Source organism: Pristis pectinata, chromosome 35 (assembly GCF_009764475.1).
Source record: "Pristis pectinata isolate sPriPec2 chromosome 35, sPriPec2.1.pri, whole genome shotgun sequence".
Taxonomy (NCBI): Eukaryota; Metazoa; Chordata; class Chondrichthyes; order Rhinopristiformes; family Pristidae; genus Pristis; species Pristis pectinata.
Genome location: NC_067439.1, coordinates 14,387,401 through 14,400,039, shown reverse-complemented (window position 1 = coordinate 14,400,039; position 12,639 = coordinate 14,387,401). Strand labels below are relative to the sequence as shown.

Genomic DNA, 12,639 nt, shown 5'->3' with positions numbered 1-12,639 from the left:
CTCTATCCTATCAATTCCCTTTATAATTATATAAACTTCTATAAGGTCATTCCTCATCCGCCTACATTCCAGCGAGAATAAACCCAGCCAATCCAATCTCTCTTTATAAGTACAGCCTTCCATCCTAGCAACGTCTAGATGAATCTCTTCTGCATTTCTCTCTGTTGGTACCACATCCTTACTGTAGTGTGGAAACCACAGCTGAACATAATTTTGCTTTGAAGTTGAACAGTAAAACCAGGAACTTACCTTCAAGTCCTCTTTTAAGTATTGCTGGTGAAGGGGTGTTTATGTCAGTTAGCTTCACATTCTGCCATGAGACCAATGCAGGGTGTCACAGGGACCTTCCAAGATAGATATCTCGCCCTGCAATCAGTTGCAAACTGATCTGGTGACTCCTTACCCGTTCTGCATCTTTTCAACATGTACTTCTTTCACATGAGAACTCCTCCAAATATCAGAAAGAAGTGCCAAGCACTTCACATCAGAGAAGTACAGTATATCTTAGTTCCTTAGTAAGTCAGAAAAAAGTCAAATGTATAATCGCTAAACAGGTATCTTTCCTAAACACAATAATCCAGTAGAGCAAATCATCCTCAATCCCAAGGGACTGCCAATGGATAACAAGAATCCATTGGTATAAAGTTTTCATTATGTGCAATTGTACATAATACGGAGTTTCAAATGCAATAAAAGCAATATAATTTATCTGCATGCCATGTGATTAATAGGCTCCTCCACAGTCATAAGTACCAATGACTCTCTTAAATGTACTATTTGCAAAATTGCAACTGGACAAAGAAAGAAATTACATTTTATTTATTCACCTTAATGACGAGGAAATGCAAGAAGCTACAAATGAAGAACTAATTTCAAGAAGCAAAACAAATTTGGTGGACAACATGATAGAACAAATTGCACATGATCTTTGAAACAATCTGCTCATTCTGTAATTTCATAACTTTATGTTTTATGAAATTAAATTTATCAACAATTACAGTATCACTTACCTCCTCAATATCAGTCATAAAGATAAAATCTCCATTCCAAGAATGGGTAAAGTATTGGATGAGGGAATGAGGTGGAACCCCTGGTATAGCGAGCCATGTAGTACCAAGATTGTAACTGGAATAAGATTTCAAGGTTTTTATTAATGAACAATTTATTGTTATGTTTCAAAATATTGTTTATAGATTCTGATTCAACACCTATTATAAATACAAAAAGGCAGGGTGCTGATCATGTTCTGTCACCTAAAGCAGTTTTTAGACAGCCTGTAAGTGGCAGAACCTACATTCACCTTGAAAATGACACCAAGAGTGACATTTCTTTCTGAGGACTCTTTATCCTCAATTTCCACCAGTGTGGTGCAAAAGGTTTCTGGCATATTATCAGAGGTGAATGTCAGGGGAATAAGGTGATATAACATATATACTGGTTGTTATTACCTTTGCAGATGGCATTGCATGTTAAACTTGAAATACAGTAAAACTCTGATGACCTGCTACCCAACAATTTGGAAATCCTGATGGTTTGGCATATGATTCACCAGGTGATGTTTGTCATGCTTCCTTCCCACTCACCAGGGCCCTGGTTTTCATGCTTCTTTCCCTCTCACCAGGATCCACGTTCCCAAGCTCCCATTCTACTTATCAGGGCCCTGGTTCACATGCTCCATTTCCATTTACTGGGGCCCCTCCTGTATTCCCTTTCAACTCATCAGGGCTCTGATTCCTGCATTCCCCTTAAACTTATCTGGTTCACTGTAAAATATAATACTGTGTAACATCTAAAAAGAGAAATTAATAGTTTGTTGGGACATTAACAGAAATAACATTTAATCCGGAAAATATGCTAGTCTGGCATCAGCAAAGTCCTGACTGTGTGGAAATATCTGAATTTTACTGTACATTGCTAAAGAAAAAGATTCCATTCCCTCATTACCCAGCTGGTGTGTGATCATAATCAGCACATCATGGTGAATACCTGGATTCCTAACAGTAGACAGCAGGCTTGTATTCAGTGGCAGTCCACTGCACTTGAACCATTACAACAAAGGTAAAGGTAGTTGCTAGGCAACAAGGGGCATCCACTGACAACGTGACTTATGACACAGGTGCATCCCTACACATGCATATATCAAAAACAGCACCACTCCAAGGACTATGTAGGCCAGAATACCACGGCACTGAAATGAGGAAAACTGCTCCTAAACTATTCTGCAGAATGCACATCAAAATGTGTGGAGATGTGCTGCATTATGCACAATCCTGCCATCACTTTGACAGAGCCCTTACCAGCAGCTATATGGTAAGTGGCTGTGAAACATGAGAGATAGGTGGACATAAGGGAGATGTGAACAAGGAAGATGGTAGGTATGATAACCAGGACGATTCATAAAAGTGTATTACCACAAGTAATAGATCAAATCAAAGACAGTGAACCCATTGGCTGAATTTTTTCAAAACTCGCTGAGTTCCAGAAGGGTACCAGGAGACTGGAAAACAGCCAAAGTGACTTCTTTGTTCAAAACGGAAGGTACAAGGTGGGGAACTACAGGCCAGTTAGGTTAACATCTATTATTGGCAAGATGCTATTGTCAATAATCAAAGAGGAAACAACTAATCATTTAGGAAGCTGAATATAATCATACCTTATCAACATGGTTTTATGAAAGATAAATTATGTTTTACAAATTTGCTCAAATTCTTGAGGACATTACAGGGAGAATTGATAGAGGGCAACCTGCAGATACAGTATCTTTAGGTGACAAAGTGGTACAGAAGAAGCTGGTGCATACATCAAAAGTCCAAAGAAGTGTGTTGGCATGGATTGAAAATTTGCTGTCATATAGAAAACAAAGAGTTGGAATAAATGGGTCCTTTTCAGGACAGATGAAATAGCCTCCACCACCACCCCAGGCAGCGCATTCCATGTCCCAACCACCCTCTGGGTAAAAAACCTCCCTCTGATATCTCCCTTGAACTTAGAACCATAGAACAATACAGCACAATACAGGCCCTTCGGCCCACCATGTTGTGCTGAACTTCAAACCACACCTAAGACTATCTAACCCCTTCCTCCCACATATCCCTCTATTTTAAATTCCTCCATATGCTTATCTAACAATCTCTTGAACTTGCCCAACGTATCAGCCTCCACCACCACCCCAAGCAGCACATTCCATGCACCAACCACTCTCTGGGTGAAAAACCTCCCTCTGACATCTCCCTTGAACTTCCCACCCATTACCTTAAAGCCATGCCCTCTTGTATTGAGCATTGGTGCCCTGGGAAAAAGGTGCTGGCTGTCCACTCTATCTATTCCTCTTAATATTTTGTATACCTCTATCATGTCTCCTCTCATCCTCCTCTCCAATAAAGCCCTAGCTCCTTAGTCTCTCCTCATAATCCATACTCTCTAATCCAGGCAGCATCCTGGTAAATCTCCTCTGCACCCTTTCCAATGCCTCCACATCCTTCCTATAATGAGGCAACCAGAACTGGACACAGCACTCTAAGTGTCGTCTAACCAGAGTTTTGTAAAGCTGCATCATTACTTCGCGACTCTTAAACTCGATCCCACGACTTATGAAAGCTAACATCCCATAAGCTTTCTTAACTACCCTATCCACCTGTGATGCAATTTTCAGTGATCTGTGGATATGAACCCCCAGATCCCTCTGCTCCTCTACACTGCCCAGAATCCTGCCATTTACCTTGTATTCCGCCTTGGAGTTTGTCCTTCCAAAGTGTACCACCTCACACTTCTCTGGATTGAACTCCATCTGCCAATTGTCAGCCCAGCTCTGCATCCTGTCAATATCCCTCTGTAAGCTTCGACAGCCCTCCACACTATCCACAGCACCATCGATCTTTGTGTCATCTGCAAACTTGCTAACCCACCCTTCCACCCCCTCATCCAAGTCATTAATAAATATCACAAAACGTTTGGTTTCTGGCTCTCACTTGCTTCACAAGTGATTTCATGAAAATATCCAAAATTCAGGGTATCCTAGTCATTATCATTTGACTGTTGCCTGAATAGCTTATCATTATTGAAAATTCTATTTGCCCTTGAATTACTGCAGGCTGGCATTAAGAAACAGCAAATCTGCCCAATTCTCAATTCCTCCAAATAGCAAGAAGCCAAAAGCAAAATAATTGGCATTGGTAGCTCATCTCCTGGCTGTAAAAATGAATGGAGATTCCACTAGGTAGATAAAACAATAAACACATCCACCTAATATATGCCACATTTAAAGATCTGAGGAAGTAAAGGGTTAAGAAACTGTGACTGACTGTAACTGTACATATAACTGATGGAAAAATACCTCGCAAGCAAGAGCACACAAGCTACTGACTCATGGATAGGTGATAATTGCTGTGTCCGGAACCTTGGTGGCAGGCCAATATACTAGACAATAAGGGTGGTGGGTGTAATAAACAGACTGGAGGAAGCTTGTTTTAAACAATGAGGGTGATACCTGTCTTTGAATCTCTTGACTGTAAATCAATTATATTGGACAATGGGTGCGATGTCTGCCTTTGAGGCCTGACCGAAACTCGTGGAGCCGAATTTATTAAGTATACGTGACAATATCTGTATAAATTACTGTCTGCTCCTTTGGACCACGGAGACCTTGGGAAGCAACTCTTAAAGAGTGCTGAAGAGACCCCTCCCTGGCAGTATACTGCTAATAAACGCGCTTTAACTGAATCAACCTGGTGGCACTGTGTTACTTTGCAGCAGACAGAAGTGGGAACTTAAAATCGGGTAGGTAGATAAAACAATAAACATATCCACCTAATCTATGCTACATTTAAAGATCAACCCCATAGTTTCCCCTTCAAGTAGCCACAAATTATGCTTGCTTAGTTCACAAAAACAGGTAGTTGGTGCAAAGTGATTTCCCGTAATCAAAAAAATGCACTGTAAACGAGCAAGGTACAAGACATGGTAAGGCCACATTTGGAATAGTATACATGGTTCTGGTAGCCCTTCTATAGGAAGGATGTCATTAAACTGTAAAGGATGCAAAAACCTATTTACAATGATGTTTGAACTGAAGTGTTTGAGTTGTGAGGAGAGGCTGAATAAGCTGGGACATTTTTCCCTGGAGCACAGGTGGTTGAGGGGTGACCTTATAGAGGTTTATAAAATCATGAGGGGTGTAGATAAGGTGAGTAGCCACAGTCTTTTCCCCAAGGTAGGGGACTCCAAAACTAAAGGGCATAGTTTTAAAGTGAGAGGGGAAAGATTTAACAAGGACCTGAGGGACAACTTTTTCACACAGAGGGAGGCGTATATATGGATCGAGCTGCCAGAGGAAGTGGTAAAGGTGGGTACAATTATGATATTTAAAAAACATTTGTTCAGGCACATGGATAGGAAAGGTTTAGAGGGATATGGGCCAACTGCAGGCAAATGGGACTAGCCCAGGTAGGCAACTTGGTTGGCATGGACAAGTTGGGCCGAAGGGCCTGTTTCCGTGCTGTATAGCTCTATGACTCACTCACTTTTCCTCATTGATCTTCCCCTTCCTGATACAATCTGACCCTCTACCACTTCTCCAACAATCCAGAAATTCAAACTGATGTCCAAAGGATGGGAATACATTCAGAAAATATAAATGAAGTATCTCTGTAGCAAAAGCTGCAACTATTCACTCCACAGATGCTGCTCGACCTGCTGAGTTCCTCCAGCAGTTTGCTTTTAGCCACAGCTGCACACAAGTTAATTTTTCTTTAAACAATCAAGCAGTTTAACAGGTTAAAATGTAGCACCTAAATAAAAACCAATGAATTGATGGAAAGAAGCACAGCAGCTAATGGCAGCATCAATATCCCTTCAGATAAACACTATAATTCCAAGGTAAGTGGGATCCAATACAGGAGCTATACGATCATGGCAGGTACACAAGGTTCACAGCTATATTTTGGCACCCAGAATACATCACAGTTCATTTATGTGGGTGCTAGTACCTCAGTGACTGAATTCAAAACAACAAAAAAAGGACAGATATATTACCTGCTAAACAAAAAGTTTCCCCACATGTAGGCCATTGAATTCACGTGGCTAAGCATAATACCCATCGGTATTATTGGAATATCTGAGAGTTCTTCAATACCTAGAAGTAAAAGGAAACCTTGCTTCTCTATAGGAAGAGGCGGTGGGGTGGGGGAGGGGGTGGTGGTGGAGTAGGAAGATATGGGAGATGAAATAAACATTAGTTCTACAATTAACAAGCCTCAGAGTCAGCCATCTAAATCACATTCTTTGCTCACAACAGCATAATTATATGCAAAGTACAATCTGTAATAATAAGACTTTGCACTTGTCCTGGAGCCTTGAAGTCAATCAGGAATGAGCATGCATATCTCAGGGTTCTTCATTTTCTGCCTGTAAAATTATGAGTGCTAACTTTCAAAACCCACGTGTCCAATTTTCATGTCTCTCAAGAAAGACTGTCGAGAAGCATGGCCTCAGATTTTGTTTCCATTACCTAATTCCATCATTCATTCATATCAATTTAGATAAATCAGAAAATGAACTATGAAATTATAATATCCAGAAGCGTTGCCAAGAGATACCAGAAATGAGAATAAGCAAATGAAGCTACCTACAGGGAAAATACATTTATATCAACTGGAAGTTTTCCTTAAAAACTCTTTAGCAGAATTGCAAGTAATTGGGCCCACCAGGCAATAGGGTAATGAAAGCAGACAGTGCCTGCTGCCTAATTGCTCTGTGTTTCCGCATCGCTTCTACTTCAGGTGGAAACTACAGGCCAGTGAGCCTTACATCAGTGGTAGGGAAGTTGTTGGAGAAGATTCTAAGGGAGGGACTTGGAAAGGCAGGGACTGATTAGGAGTCAGCATAGTTTTGTGCAAGGGAGAGATCATGTCCCACAAATTTGATTGAGGTGTTTGAAAAGGTGACTAGGAAAATTGATAGGGGGAAGAGTGGTAGATGTGGTTTACATGGACTTTTGACAAGGTCCTATATAGTAGGCTGGTCCAGAAAGTTAAGACAAGGGATCTGAGGCAAACCAGATCCAAAATTGGCTGGGCGATAGAAGGTAGAGGGTAGTAGTGGATGGGTGTTTTCCTGACTGGAAAACTGTAACAAGTGGTACTAGGATCTTCTATAGGTGGCTTGGATGAGAATGTAGGTGGTCTGATTAGTAAGTTTGCAGTGACAGGAAAATTGGAGTTGACGATTGCGAAGAAGGTTACCGAAGGACAAAGTGGAACATGGATCAGCTGAAAAGTTGGGCAGAGCGGTGTCAGATGTAAATTTAATCCAGGCAAATGTGAAATAATGTACTTTGGGAGGTCAAATTCAGGTAGAACATACAGAGCAAGTGGTAAAGCCCTTAGGAGCACTGATGTACAAAGAGACTTTGAGGTGCAAGTCCATAGCTTCATGTAAATGGCCACAAGAGTGGATGGGGTAGTAAAAAAGGCATTTGGTATGCACGTGTTCAGACGCCGAGACATTGAGTACAAGAGTTGGTATGTCATGTTGCAGTTGTACAAAATATTGGTCAGACCACACTTGAAGTATTTTGTATAGTATTGGTCACCACCCTACAGGAAAGATGTGATAGCAATAGAGAGAGTGCAAAAGAGATTCACCCAGCTGTTGCCTGGAATGGAGGGCTCTAGATACAAGGAGGACTTGGATTGGCCGGGTTTATTCTCACTGAAACGCATAAGGCTGAGGGGTGAGAGGTTTATAAAATTATGAGGGGCAGAGATAGGATGGATAGTTAGAATGTTTTTTCTCAGAGCAGGGGAGTCTAGAATTAGAGGACATATGTTTAAGGAGAGGGGAGAAATTTAAAGTAGATCTGAGGGGTATGTTTTTCCACACAGAGAGTGGCGAATATCTGGAACAAGCTGCCAGAGGAGGTAGTGGAAGCAGATACAATTACATAGTTTAAAAAGCATTGGACAGGTACTTACAAAGGAAAGACATAGTGGTATACAGGCCTAATACAGGCAAATGGAATTAGCGTAGAAATGCAACCTGTTCAACACAGTCAAGGTGGGCCAACAGGGCCAGTTTCTGTGCTGTAAGTTTCTATGATTCTATGATTTTCAGTATCTGTTTTTTTTAAACTTTCAAATGCAATGGGCAAATTGAACATGAGAGCCAGTCAAACAAAATACAGGTCGAAGATGTAGGTAGAGCAGGTAATAACAATTCAATAGTCTAAAACGCTGGGAGCATACAATCATGAAAACATGGCTATTCCATGACTGTACATAAAACAAATAAATTTATTTCCATTTATTTCTAATACAGTAGGAAGGATAGTCAACTCAGACATAACGGATCAAGTTTAATTTAATGACTGATATTTCCTTGTTTTTCATAATAAATTTGCCCTTCAGATCCTGCAAAAGCTAAATGTTACAGATTCAGGGTCAGTGGAGAGAAAAACAGAGTTAATGTTCTAGTTTGATGATCTTTCCCTGAGTGGGGAAAAGTTTTAAAGTCAGAAGTAAAGGAGAGAAGAAAATAGGAGGTCTGTGACAGAGTGCAAGACAGGAAAGATAAATAATTCTGGCGTGACAATTCAGTGGCAATAAGAAACAAAAGACATGGAAGCACTGCAAATGCAGTACAATTACCTGAAGTTACCAGACAGATGTTTAGTGGGCTGTGGAATTCTGAAATAAAAATGCTGGATATACTGATTATCTAAACTTGTTCAACTCAGTTGAGTCTAAAAGCCTGTAGTCTACCTAGTCAGATGAGTCATAGAGTTATACAGTACGGAAACGAGCCCTACGGTCCAACTTGTCTATGCCAACCAAGTTGCTAATCTGAGCTAGTCCCATTTGCCTGCGTTTGGCCTATATCCCTCTAAACCTTTCCTATCCATGTACCTGCCTAAATGTCTTTTAGGCACAGTAATTGTACCCACCTCTTAACACTTTCTCTGGCAGCTCGTTCCATAAACCCACCACCCTGTGTGAAAACTTGCCCCTCAGATCCCTTTTAGATCTTTTCCCCCTCACCTTAAGCCCAAGCTTTAGACTCCATTACTCTTGGAAAAAAGCTGTGATCATTTACTTTATCTAAGCCCTTCATGATTTTACATACCCCTCAGCCTCCTATGTTCCAGCGAAGAAAATCCTAGCCTATCCGGTCTCTCCTTATAGCTCAAGCTCTCCCAGTCACAGTAACATTCTTGTGAATCTTTTCTGCACCCTTACCAGCTTGATAACATCCTCTCTATAGCTCAGTGACCAGAACTGCACACAATTCTCCAAGTGTGGTTGCATCGACGTCTTGTACAGCAGTAACATGATGTCCCTTCTCAATGCCCTGACTGATGAAGGCAAGTGTGAGGTGCTGTTCCTCAAGATTTTATTGTTTGAGAAACAACATCTGCAGCATTTTTATTTGGTACTAAGGTTCATCTTCATTGAAGCAGTGTACATCAAGGTCAGAATGGGAATGAGACAAAATTTAAGTTACAGGTGAATAGAATCTTGAATTAAGCATGCAGATTGATTACAGTAAAGACGTTTCAAAATCAGCTCTAATGTAAAGGAGATAAAATCAAAAGCTGTGAGTAAGTGCATGAAAGTGAAAGAACTGCAGGTAAATTACTGCTTCATATGGAAAAAGTGCAGCGTTGAACAGTAGGGAGGGAGAGGCTGGGGTAGTATTGCTTGCAAATGGAAGACAGGTAGGAATTGATGGAGATGGAAGAGTGAACCAGAATATCCAAAAAATAGTCCTTGCACGATACTGAAAGTGGAAGAGACCCAAGAGGGGAAGATGATGGCATCATTTTGGAGTTAAGACATTCAGATAGCTTTAGGTACGTGCGTATAAAAATCATAGAAGGATAACAAGTACAATAAGCAATTAGTAAGCAAATTGTATCAAATTGCATTTTACCTTTTATTGTAAGGGAATTGCAAGACCAAGGTATCTTTGTCGCAGTTCTATGTGGCTTCAGTGAGACCACACCTGAAGTCCTACATAGAGTGTGGGGCTCTCTACCTAAGTGGATATTTGTATCAGAAGGAGTGAAACAAAAGTTCAGTAGTTTGATCCATGGAATGGGAGGTTGCCTTAAGCAGAAATTGAGTAGAATATAAGCATATTTTACTGTTTAGGATAAGGAAGAAATACAAGGAAATAAATGTAAGTTGTAGGTAGCTTAACAGGATAGGTTCTAAGAGGTTGTGTTTCACCACAGGATTATAGGCCACAATCTCTGAATAAGGGATTGGCCATTTAGGACTGAGAGAAAAATAAGTCCTCACTTGGAGGGTTTTGAATCTTTCGATTTGGCTTCACAGAGAGCCGTGCTACTCAGTCGTTAAGTTTTTACAAGACCACTATTAATACTATCACAACCTTAGTTTCATGGAGAGGTAAAAAATTTCACAGAGTACATCTTTCTCTGTATCTGACTAACACATTGAAAATATTGAAATATCATTATTACTACAGATATTCTCTTAAGCTGCTTGTGGTATAGAGTGGAGAATTTCCTCTAGCAGTTTACTCTGGCCACTGATGTGTCTCTTCTGTGTCTGCATGAGTTGCACATCTCGTTTGCAGGACAAATCATTAGACTATTGGCTGGAAATGACATCTGATGGTTTGCACATTACTTATATGATCACACATGTGAAGGGATGGTAGAAGACAGAGCCTCAGAAGTTGAACTTAAAATATGGTACAATTGTCTTGTGTATGAAAAAACAGGTAGCAGACATCCACTTCTGAACCTGAATTTTAAAATAAGGTCAATTAAATCAGATCCTATCCCAAATTATGGCTTTAAAAGGCTGGGATGAATGTTGTTATTTCACTACACTTAGTGAGTAAAGTTGGTAGATGACAAAGCTGATTAACTGATAATGAATTTTTTAAAATTAAATCTTTTAAATTTTTTTGAATTTTTTAAAAATTTTATTTACAGCATGGAAACAGGCCCTTCCGGCCCAACAAGTCCACGCCGCCTATTTTAAACCCAATTAACCTACCCGTACGTCTTTGCAATGTGGGAGGAAACCAGAGCACCCGGAGGAAACCCACGCAGACACGGGAGAACATACAAACTCTTTACAGACAGCGACGGGAATTGAAACCCGATCGCTGGCGCTGTAATAGCGTCGCGCTAACTGCTAAGCTACGTACTAGAATTTATCTAGTATGTCAGACACAAACATTGTACAAGTACAAAATCTTAAATTTCTTTAATTTCATGTTAATTAAGTCAAGTTTTTGCACTTTATGGGAATCTATAAATAAATACCTATGTAAATGTATATAGAGTACATTACAAATCCATACCTTTGGGAATATTCAGAGGAAGGTCGTAATGTATCCTGAAATTTGCCGTTTCTGGAGGACAAAAGAGAGAAAGAAATATTAATTTATAGAGGACAAACAGGAAATCTTTAACCACATTTACTTAATGTTTATTGACCTCTAATGAAAGTTAATCAGAATACTTTTTTTCCATTTATGGGCATCGATGGCAATGTCAGAATTAAATGTGCTTCCATAATTGATCTCGAGAAGGCGGTTTTGAACCACGTCTTGAACCAAGAGAGTCCTGGTGAAGATACTCCCAACCTTGTTGAGTAGGGAGTTCCTAAAGTTAAACCTAATGAAGATGAAGAAATGACAATGTAATTCCAAGGTAAGGTGGTGTGTGACATGCAAGCAAACATTCAAGTGGCAAAGTCCCCACATGCCTAATGACATTATCCTTCTTGATGGTAGACATTCTCGTTCCTTAGTGAGTAACTGCAGTGCATTTTGTAGATAGTAGACACAACAACCATAGAACACCAATGGTGATATGAGTGAGCATTTTTGGGTGGAAGAATGGGTAGCACTCGGTGATGTTTGTCAAAATTTGGTATTCTCTCTCTCTCTCATTCTATCTCTCTAATATTGTCAAGGTCTTCCAGACATCAGCTGTTTCATTTTCTGAGGAGTTGTGAATGGAAACAAATTTTGTACAATGAATCACCACCAACCATCTCTACTGGGTTGTTAATGAAGCAACTGAGGATCATAGGCCCGAGGATCTCCCACAGTGATATCTTCCTTCAGATGTGGGGCTAATCACTGAGGAATAATTTGACATCAATAGGAAGACTGAGATAATGGGAAGAGAAAATAAGAGTTAGGTAGATAAGGAAACTTGATGGGGCAGGAAGAAAGTACAGAAGAATTATGGTCTGCTCTGGTAGGTTAATACTTATTTCCTTGTACGATGTATAATATGAACTCTTGCTTGCCTCAGCACTTCCTTTAAATTGTACCCAACAAGGAATAAATCTGATTTGTTATTCTGGCTAATTGACAAGGAATATAAAAGCTGTAATTACATTGAAAAGGTATGGGAATCAATTTGTATGTTAAGCTATGGGTATACTCGACATTTCACTGTATTGTAGGACAATGATCATAAATATATAAAAATCCAAACATTAACAAGTTCAGTTCATTTAGGAGTGGCTGACTTGGGACACAAAAGGGCACAAAAGGTTTTGGGTTCAATGATATTCAAAGTCATTGTTTGCTAACAATAAATCACCAATAGACTGACTACTATCCCAGGGTTAGCCTACCATTGTCATCCAT

General features: G+C 40.0%; 1 protein-coding gene across 1 annotated transcript in view; it reads right to left on the bottom strand.

The window, feature by feature from the left end:
- The window catches only part of LOC127586265 (cation channel sperm-associated auxiliary subunit gamma-like), a 134,957-nt gene that overhangs the window by 83,280 nt on the left and 39,038 nt on the right, over positions 1-12,639 (bottom strand). Inside the window, exons 5-6 of the mRNA XM_052044071.1 lie at positions 11,325-11,385; positions 1,011-1,125 (exon numbers count right to left, since the gene is read on the bottom strand). Of these exons, the coding sequence (XP_051900031.1) occupies positions 1,011-1,125; positions 11,325-11,385 (176 nt within the window). The remainder of the gene's footprint in view (positions 1-1,010; positions 1,126-11,324; positions 11,386-12,639) is intronic.